Source organism: Puntigrus tetrazona, unplaced genomic scaffold (genome assembly GCF_018831695.1).
Source record: "Puntigrus tetrazona isolate hp1 unplaced genomic scaffold, ASM1883169v1 S000000270, whole genome shotgun sequence".
In the NCBI taxonomy this organism is placed as follows: Eukaryota; Metazoa; Chordata; class Actinopteri; order Cypriniformes; family Cyprinidae; genus Puntigrus; species Puntigrus tetrazona.
This window is the reverse complement of record NW_025047932.1, coordinates 512,501-522,500: the sequence shown is the minus strand read 5'-3', so window position 1 is coordinate 522,500 and position 10,000 is coordinate 512,501. Positions and strand designations below refer to the sequence as shown.

General features: G+C 40.6%; 2 protein-coding genes and 1 long non-coding RNA gene across 5 annotated transcripts in view; 1 reads left to right on the top strand and 2 right to left on the bottom strand.

Annotated features, from left to right (window-relative positions):
- LOC122333404 overlaps positions 1-296 on the bottom strand; it is a 1,087-nt gene extending 791 nt beyond the window's left edge. The window contains exons 1-2 of the long non-coding RNA XR_006248626.1: positions 161-296; positions 1-35 (exon numbers count right to left, since the gene is read on the bottom strand). The exon at positions 1-35 is cut by the window's left edge and continues 46 nt beyond it. This is a non-coding gene — a long non-coding RNA (uncharacterized LOC122333404). The remainder of the gene's footprint in view (positions 36-160) is intronic.
- The window catches only part of prkar1ab (protein kinase, cAMP-dependent, regulatory, type I, alpha (tissue specific extinguisher 1) b), a 10,853-nt gene extending 8,492 nt beyond the window's left edge, over positions 1-2,361 (top strand). For all 3 annotated transcript variants that reach the window (XM_043230994.1, XM_043230993.1, XM_043230996.1), the window contains one exon: positions 280-2,361. In XM_043230994.1, the coding sequence (XP_043086929.1) occupies positions 280-452 (173 nt within the window). In that variant the 3' untranslated portion in view covers positions 453-2,361. The remainder of the gene's footprint in view (positions 1-279) is intronic.
- Positions 2,362-4,338: 1,977 nt separating this feature from the next.
- Positions 4,339-10,000, bottom strand: part of fam20a (FAM20A golgi associated secretory pathway pseudokinase) — an 11,640-nt gene continuing 5,978 nt past the window's right edge. The window contains exons 4-11 of the mRNA XM_043230987.1: positions 8,936-9,014; positions 8,766-8,858; positions 7,250-7,365; positions 6,676-6,856; positions 6,209-6,318; positions 6,017-6,098; positions 5,371-5,430; positions 4,339-5,275 (exon numbers count right to left, since the gene is read on the bottom strand). Coding sequence (XP_043086922.1) covers positions 5,008-5,275; positions 5,371-5,430; positions 6,017-6,098; positions 6,209-6,318; positions 6,676-6,856; positions 7,250-7,365; positions 8,766-8,858; positions 8,936-9,014 — 989 coding nt within the window. The 3' untranslated portion in view covers positions 4,339-5,007. The remainder of the gene's footprint in view (positions 5,276-5,370; positions 5,431-6,016; positions 6,099-6,208; positions 6,319-6,675; positions 6,857-7,249; positions 7,366-8,765; positions 8,859-8,935; positions 9,015-10,000) is intronic.

Below are 10,000 nucleotides of genomic sequence, written 5' to 3'. Positions count from 1 at the left end.
AAACACTGCAGTTAATTAAACATGTGACCCACGACCTGAAAACATAAGGGTCCATTTTTTGAAATTTGAAATATGAATAAATAAGCTTTCTACTGATGAAAATCTGAACATTGAGATGTAGCAATGCACATAATCAGAAATGAAGTTTTGATATATTTACGGTTGGAGATTGTCCTGTGTATTTCTGAGCCATGCAGTGTATCGCTGGCCGTCGCTCCGGATGCCTCCGTGCTGCCGAAGACTGCTTCCGTGTAAAAGATGTGATGTCTGTGTGTCCAGGTGAGATCGCCCTGCTGATGAACCGGCCCCGCGCTGCGACGGTGGTGGCCCGCGGCCCGCTCAAGTGCGTCAAGCTGGACCGGCCTCGCTTCGAGCGCGTCCTGGGCCCGTGTTCAGACATCCTGAAACGCAACATCCAGCAGTACAACAGCTTCGTGTCGCTCTCCGTCTGAGAACCCTCTTCGTCTCCACCTCGCGCTTCATTCAGTCCAGAGCTTTAACGGCCGCTTTCACCGCCGGACGCTTAGAGCCAAACCAAAGGACAGACAATCCAACCCAGTCACAGCCTTTACTCTGCAGTGTTTTTACCTTTAATTCCGAGCAGTAAAGGAAAACAATAGAGGAGTATGAATATATTTATAGTAGAGTTATTCTGAAACCGTTTTACCCTCACAGACCAGGTTAGTTTTTTAAGACTAGTTTTATAAGATGAACTGCCTCCACGTTTAACAGAGTGATGTTTGGCTGTGCCGCTTCTGTTCTTCAAGCCTTACTGCCTCGTTTCCCCTCCTCTATCGCATCGTTTTATTTCTTCTCATCATTCCAGCACACTTTGCGTTCGGTTGCTTGTCGTGAGGCCGTCCCTGTGCAGTATCTATACGTTTAGGGTTCATTGGCTGGTCAGATTGCAAAACCGACAACTAGGAGAAAACCCGAATCGAGAGTAGCCTGTGTTGTGTTACGACGCCAGTGCCAAACGTTGCACAGAGCCTCGCTTCTCTCCCGGAGGCGAGCGCGGCAGAGTTCATTTAATCCGTGAACGAGCTTTGGGCTCAGAATGCTTCAGTGTTTGATTCCTGTCAGTATATGCTGAGAGATGCCAGTTTTATTTTTTAATACGGTTATTTTTCCACAGTCGCGTGTCTCCGTTTCAAGTGTTTCTGCGGTTGTTCTTACAGACGTCTCTCTGGGGTGAATGGGTGCCGTCAGAACGTCACACTGAACCACAGCGCTCCAGTCCAGCATCTGGGGAACTAATCCGGTCTTAGGACGCTTTTCACTTAAATATGACTCTGGTGAAAAAAAGTGCATCTGCTTTCATATCAAAAGATATCTTTTTAACAGTTTTGGATCTCCGCAGATTTCTCTCCTGATTCAGAAAAGATAACTTTATATTACTGATAGCGAGCGTTTAGCTGGAAGCATTAGTTAAAAGTTAAAAATGTTTGATCTTCTGTCTTCTCCGGGTGTTCAGCGATGGACCGCAGTGCTGTGGTTTGTTCTGATGTTTTTATCAGACTCTCATTCTGACGGCACCCATTCACTTCCATTAATGAATTTTTTTTTCTATAAATCTGACGAAGTAACAAACTCATCCTGATCTGTGATCATGTGAGGGCGAACTGTTCCTTTAAACGAGCTTGCAGCAGTTTTAATGTTGGAATGAAAGACAGAAACGATTAATAAATTAGGTTTTGACGTCGAAGCCGAGGCCTCTGGTTTCTAGTTTAAAAACAGAAAATGAAATCCATTCCGCTCACGGCGTCAATACCTTTCATATCTTTCCATGAAAATCCTACAAGAGGTTATTTTTCCTTTCAGATCAGCGATATGTTGCTCGCATGTCCGTTTTCCGATCCAGAGCAATCGTTGCTTGATCCTCTTCGCTCCTTGTTTTAGTTTTTGAGAAATGCATATTTAAAAGGTGCGACACGAAGCATTTTCAACCTCTTTCAGCTTCATCTTGGCTTGTGTTTTCTATGAGTGACTGATGAATGAGCTTCGATGCTGAGATGTTTCTGCTAGTTAGAGTCGAGCAGCTGATCTTTGGCGGACCACCCATGATGTTTGATTCGTCGATGTCGCCCAGATTCCAGAGAGTTCTGTACAAAAAAACAGTAATCATTTTGGTATCGATCGTCCGAATGGCAGTTTAAGCAATAAAAAGGTTGTTATTGAACCATCAAATGCAGACACGTCCTCTCATTGTGTTTCTGTTCAGCTGTGGTGTAGGAGACACAAGAGGGCAGCGTTCCACCGAGAGAAAACCTGACTGAACGGAGCTATATTTGCTGTAACAGGATCGTGTGGCGTATTGAAAAAACCTATTAAAGTTGGTGTTTGTTTTTGGTGTTTTGATTACATTGAGCTTTTTTTGTTTGTCACTGAAAAACCAAGGGCTGTGAGTACATTGCATTGTGGGATTTATTACATGCAACATGTGCACTACTCTTCAAAAGTCTGATCAGAAAGATTTCTATAAAAAGAAAATATATCCAGGATGCATTAAATGGATTAAAAGTAACAGTAAACTTACTTTCTATTACTTGTGAATCTAGAAAAAATCAGATGTATCACCGTTTCAAAATGGCTAATAATCAGAAAGTTTCTTGATCAGTAAATCAGTGTATTATTCTGGTTTCTGAAGATCATGTGACTCTGAAGACTGGAGGAATGAGGCTGAAAATCCACAGAAATAAATCACACTTTAACACGTTCGCATTGTTTTTAATTGTAATATTGTAATAGTAATAATATTTTAGTTTTTACTGTGTCTTGATCAAATAAATGCAGTCTCGCTGATCAGTGAAAACGTCCAGAACATTTTAAAACCCTTGTGAATTGTAGTGTATTACACATTTATGTATGTCTGAAAACTCTATGCGTTTGAATGCCGTCATGATGTACGTCCTGCAGATTTGGGCTCGTTCTGGCCTAAAATGAGAAGAAAAAAGTTATCAAGCCCCAACGGATGGGACTGAAGCGATGCCTTTTCATTGTGCTTGTGATGTACTTGTGTGTGCTTGACTGGTAAAAATCAGATCATGTTTTTATGAATATATTTACATTTAATGATCATCCGATAGTTTTTATATACATCACATGAGAAACTGGACGGAATCAGAAAAACACTCATATTACAGATAGAGAGCTTTTAGCTGGAAGCGTGAGTTAAAAGTTAAAAATGTCTGATTAGTTTGATCTTCTGTCTTCTCCGGATGGACCGCAGTGCTGTGGATCATTGGGATGTTTTTATCAGACTCTCCTTCTGACGGCACCCATTCACATCCATTACTGAGACACTGACGCAGAGACACATTTCTATAAATGATGACAAACTCATCCTAATCTATGATCAGTTTTTCAATTCTGGGTGAACTGTTCGTTCAAACAAGACAGAAACGGTTAATAAATTAGGTTTTGACGTCGATTTTAAACACATTGCACGAGAAACTGGACGGAATCAGAAACAGGGTTGCCAGAGTTTCACAGTAAAACCCACCCAATTGCTTTTCAGAGGGTTCACCTGGTAAATGTCGTATTCCGTGGCATTTCAAGGGCTAAATATCAAATTAGCGCGGTTGCTTTAATCCACGGACACGCAAAACATGTCGAAGTAGACCAATTCTGCGTGAAAAACCCACTTGGCAACGCTGATCAGAAAGCATGTTTAGTCATTTTATTGAGGCGATGTGAGAATGTGACAAACACTGATGAATAGTTATGGCCAGGTTTTGATTTGCAGTATCCACCACCAGCTCAGAAGTGTTTGTGTTTTACTTTCATTTGATGAACCCAAGAAGCTTACGCTCCGTCTCCGTCTCCTGCAGGGAAGCGTCTCTCCCTGCTGATGTGGCCTGTTTGTGTGCTACATCATCAGCTCAGCCGCCACTAATGGTTGTTTGTAGAAAAACGGAGAGCAAGGGAAGGGATAATCAGAGGAAAGGCTTCCCGCTGTGCAGTTAGAGCACTGCTGATGTCAGGAGATCTGAAGATCTTACCTTTCCATCTGTCTGTCTCCACGAAAACCCTTTAGAGCCAATCATAATTATCAGATAAAAGAGACAAATCCTCATTATGACACATGTTGGGTTCTGTACAGACCAAAACCACCTTCCTTCAATCTCAAGATCTTTTGGACTATCTCCTGGTTTTGATCTCGATTATGACTTATCTCATAATTATACGTTCTTATGTCAAAATTGGTTTTCGGCTTTTTGAGAATTATGCTTTTTTTGGCAATCGTAATTATAATACAGTTAAAAATGAGATCAAACGTTACAATTATGAGATAAATAATGAGACAATGAGTTGAAACCGTAAGAAACTGACACATCGTGCTTTTCAGAATTGACTTTTTATTTCATTGTTTTGATGTAGACTTTTTAGCTCGTAGTTATGACTCATGATCGGTAGGCGGTGCTAATCTGGTCCTGCGGGGGCGGGGTTTATCCACACTGTGACATCACAGAGGAGAGCTGTTGTTTTAAAACGACAGACTGCCTTCGAAATAAACTCTTTTAGGACTACGGAAAAAGTTTTGAGTTCAGAAACGTACAGGATGTTTTTTAAATGTGATATTTAATTTAGTTATAAAAGTAGCCCTTTATAGCCAATCAATTATGATGACACAAGCCATATTAATATTATTATATAGATACTAAGTTGTCGTTACAGTTAGAAACTGAATCATCGTCACGACAAACAATACTTTTTAGAACTGACGTCTATCTCATATTTATGATGAGTTATCATAATAATTTTTTTAGCAACTTTAACTCAATAATTATCTCATAGTTTAGACTTTTCGTCTCATAATTTTCACCCTTTGCCATCAATCTGTCTCGTAATTATAACCGCCGTCATTCTGATGAAAACTGATGAACAATACCACACAGCCCCAGAGCATTCATCAGAAACACAAATACCTCCAGACGTCTTCAGATGCCGTGATTTTGGACTAGAGGGTCTGATGTTTGTCATAAAGTCCCGTCTCTTCCGGTTCTGTCACCTGTTGCTTCCTCCCGGGTGTCTAGTAGTTACTCTGGGCGACTCTACAAAGTCTGTGATGACCACCTGTGTTTCTCCCAGCTTCTTCACACACTTCCCCACCGTCCGGAGCACCTGTCCCAGCCGGCGGTCCAAGGCCTGCAGGTGGTCCTCGGTCAGGACGGGCGTGAGCGGGTCTCTGGACAGGGACTCCCTCATGACGTCGCTCAGACGGTACTCGGGCCGAGCCAGAAGCTTCAGTCTGAAGAGCGTGGAGCGCTTGATCCTGGGAGAGGTCGAGGCTTCATTACGTGCGTGTCTGATCAATCTCGGAAGAACAGCATTTTTGTACTTGAAAGAAGATTTGAGGAAGATGCTTACGTGCAGCACTGCGTCAGAGGAGCGAGGATGGACGCCTCGTCGTGAGAATGCCGGCCGAACCTGAAGAAAACGAGACGACGAAGAAACGAACAAATGCATCAAAGAAAAATTCGCTTTGGCAAGTCGTAATTAGAACAAGTCCAAATGATGACAGAAACGGACGTCGTGAGATGCAAAGTTCAAATCAAATGTCAACTTTTTGGCTCATAAGTATGACCTGCCTTCAACTGTTTTTTCTGTATTTCATAATTTAGACTTTTTACTTTTCTTAATTATGATTTTGCCATTATTTTGAACTTTTGCCTCAAAGTTTTGACTCAACTATGACTTGCATCTAATCTCATAATCATGACTTTTTATGTCTGTATTTTCATCTTTTTGACTCTCGATTATGATTTTTACCTTATTCTTTCAACTTATAACGGACACACAACGTTGACATCGAGGTTCACCAAAGCGCTACATTTTATCTCTTACCTCGAAAATGGGCTTCGATAATTATTATGTTTGCGTTTCAGAACGTGAGAATGTAAGCAGTGCCATAGAAAGCTGAACCTCTTTGGTCTCGAGGGCTGTTTATAACATGCTGCGTGTTTCTCGAGATGCGATCGAAGCTAATGAAAGATCTGTCCAGATGCACACGTACCCTCTGGCGTTGTCTAAGTGGAGCAGGAAACCGTCGTCTCCAAACTTGGTGAAAATTTCATAATGGTGCCTGTCCATGTTTCCTGAAATATTGAAAGAAAAATGTATATTTGATGTTTAGCAAAGTTCCTTCCCGTTAAAGGGAGGCTTTGAGTGTGTTTGCTTGGATTGTGAGATTTGGATATGAACATGCCTGTGAGGAAGTCAAACACTGCCATGTCAATAATGTTGAGGAGTCTGTTCCCAGAGTTGTAGGGATATAGTTTCTTGACGTTATCGCAGTATAAAGGGTTGACCTCCCACCTGAGAAAGAAAGAGAAGACGTTAATTGCTTCAAGCTGTTGGACTCATCTGAACTTTAGACCCTCTTGGGAGCATTTTTGCTTCTTAGCCACGCTTTGGATCAAGGGCTGGATTTCTCAGTCCAAATAAAGACATTCGGTGTTGATCGGACCGGAATATTGTTTTATTTTCTATTAACCCCAATCTAAATGGATGCTTTTTATCTTTCTTAAACACATTCCTGTTCTTATTGAGTCGGAAAGGGAAAACAGACATCTCTGTAGAAGAAGTGAAGTGTGTGTGTGTGTGTGTGTGTGTGTGTGTGTGTGTGTCTCTGTGTGTGTGTGTGTGTGTGTGTGTGTGTGTGTTCCAGCGTACTCCTCTCTTCCGGTGAAGCTGTAGGCACGGATCCAGGGGTTTGGGATGGAGATCCGTGGGGCGATGCTCAAGCCCGGCAGATAAGCAGACATGGAGCCCTCCAGCAGATCCGGGTGACCGCACACAGCGTACTCAGACTTACAGACGTACAAACACTTGGCGAAGAAGCACGTGTTGTTGGCTGGTCGACGACAAAGAGAAGCGGGAACAAACATTTGAGAAGCTGCATGTCAGAGGTTTATGAAAGAAGTCTCTTCTGCTCGGCATTACTTAAAAACAGTATTTATATATATATATATATATATATATATATATATATATATATATATATATATATATATATATATATATATATTTTGTGAATATCTATAATTGATTTCCGATTCACAGATCAATAGAAAGCTCCAAAATACAGCATTTATTTGAAATAGAAACTTCTTTACTGTGACTTTTAATCAATTGAATGCATCTTTGCTGAATAAAAGCATGAATCCTTTTTTAATTTTTTGAGCCCATACTCAAGTTTTCGATGCCAATTACAGTAGTGTGTATCATATAAAACAGTAAGATCAACCTGGAGAGGTGAAGAAAACACTGCGCAGCTCCTCGTTGTGTGTAATGTACAGTATCTCCCCCGTCACGTTAACAAAGCGTCCCGCCACCGGAGGAACTCTCCGAAAGTCCAGCACTCTGAACGAAACACAAAGAATCACACATGAACCCATCTGACTCTGATTCATCTGATTCTGATTCATCTGATTCTGATTAATCTGACTCTGATTCATCTGATTCTGATTCATCTGATTCTGATTAATCTGACTCTGATTCATCTGACTCTGATTCATCTGACTCTGATTCATCTGACTCTGATTCATCTGAGTCGGATTCATCTGAGTCGGATTCATCTGACTCTGATTCATCTGACTCTGATTCATCTGATTCTGATTCATCTGATTCATCTGACTCTGATTCATCTGATTCTGATTCATCTGATTCTGATTCAGAGTGAGATATTGTCCTAAAATATCAAACTAGGTTTGCTGGTGGAATATCTGTCAGACATAGAGGCGAGCAGAAAGACTAAAAGTACTGGCTTTCCTTCAGCGAGTCATTATTCTTCATGTGAAGAGCGTTTAGTCAGGCTCAGATGAGGAACAACCTGCAGGAAACACCCTAACACCACTAATGACAGGGTGGGTCTCGGGGGAATTTCCCCTTCGCTGGGGGTTTGTTCTTTGTCACGCTGCTCTAGAAATCAAGTGCGTTGTGAAAAGCACTGCTTTAAACCCAGAGACTTCAGAAACGCTCTCAACTTTTTTTGGTTCTGGCGTTTTCTCTCATTCGTTTAAGTTATCAGTAATGATGTAAAGTGACCAGTAATGAGTAGAATTACTACAAACAGAACAGAAATTCAGACAAAAACGTAGCACTACAAATGACAGCAGAGTTTAAACAATATCTATCTATATATGATTTCTTAATGTTTTTTTTTTTAAGAATTATTTTCTATTCACTTCTGTCTATTTTTATTATTTAAAATGATTGCTTTCTATTTAAATATATATTTAATATTTTTAATTAATCCTGTGATGGTTTTTGGTAGATGGTAGATGTGTGTGCGTGTATAACTAGAACAACTACTGATAGAAAGATTTATAAAGATGTTTGCGCAAATATGTTTATTATATGTTTATTAAAATATGCATATTAATTTACATATCTTGGGAGTGGGAGGGCATTAGCCCATTTTGATCGTCTGATTGGTGGCGATTTCTTTGAAGAATTATGGGTAATGTAGTTTTCCATCAGAAATTCTAATGTTGAAGAGGATCGTTTAAAAAAACAATGCACACTTGGAGCTTCAGCAAAAACATGCTAGATTAAGCATGTTATTATTAATTTCCAAAATGTGGCCTTTTCTTCAGAGAAATCCATCTATGGGGAGATTTTATGATCTGAGTTCCTTTGATGTCAGTCTGCTCCGGGGTTTCATCACTCTATAATCGTCCACAATCGTTCTGAAGCTGATTGTCTGAACAGGAGCCGCCCGAGGCTTTCATCCGATCCCTCTCAGTAAAACTCCCTCTCACCTGTCGAGGTGGAAAGCTGCGATCTCGGCGTTGTGCCTCTGGAAGTCGACAAAGTAGAAGAAGTTCTCCGGGGTCTCCTCGTGCCGCTCCTGTCTGAAATCAAGACGTCTCTATCAGCTCGAGCCGAGCCCGTGTGCGATGACCCGTACGTCTGAATAACAAAGCGTTACCTCATCGGCTTAAACATAGCTTTGCCGAAGTCTTGGAGTTTCATGGCCAACTTCAGGTGAAGGCCGCTGGGTTTAACCACTGATCGGACATTCAGAAGAAGAGAAACGGTTTTATTTCCTTAATATGCATGTACACACACACACACACACACACACACATGGTTTTTATAACTGTGCAGACTGTATGCGCTATTGCTCTACATCACCTCTACACCTTACAGCAAACTACTGTATTTTTTAGATAATAAAAACACGCAAACTCATGTTTTATTGTGAATATGAGATTAAGCGCCGGCGTGGATAATCACAGATTCTAGCCTGAATCTTGGAAGTGTGACCTAAATTAAAAATCTTATTGTGATCAGTCTGACCGAGTGAGGATAAAAGCATTATAATAAAGCGAACGATTGTTAGCTCATATCACATCAAACCCTTCAAAGCGTAACTGCATGTGTGTAGTGTGTGTCAGCAAGTCGGGTTTTATATAAAGCAAATTCATCTTCCTCAGAACTGTTTTTCTTTCAGATATCTCGTGTGATCCCATGCAGGCTGTCTGTGATCGGATGCAGGTTTTAACCGATATTCAACTACAAACTACAATACGGACTACAAACAAGACACGGGAGACACTTCAACATAAAAGTCCAAAGAGAGAGCGACACACACGTGTCTCATAAATAATCCTTTCTGGATTATAGTCTGCCATCACAACGATGAATGTAAATATTCCAGCTGCGGTCAAAAAATGATACAGAATTTCCTATAATATTTTAAAACCAATTAAAAATATTCTCCAATTCGTTAAACACGATGCTAATGATTAAAACGTACTAATGTAAGCGTCGTTTGTAAATACAATCATTTACAAGCAATCGTTTTGGATGTCATTAATAACGTTATTGAGTATAATAAATATAGGATGAATCATAATAATGGCGTGGAAATAAAGAAAAGTTTGCAAGCTTAATGTAAATATAGAGTACAATGATTTCCGAGAAACACATCCTTTTTTTGTTTTATCGTGTGGTGGTGGAAAGCGGGATTGAAGCAGTCAGGAAATCGCCG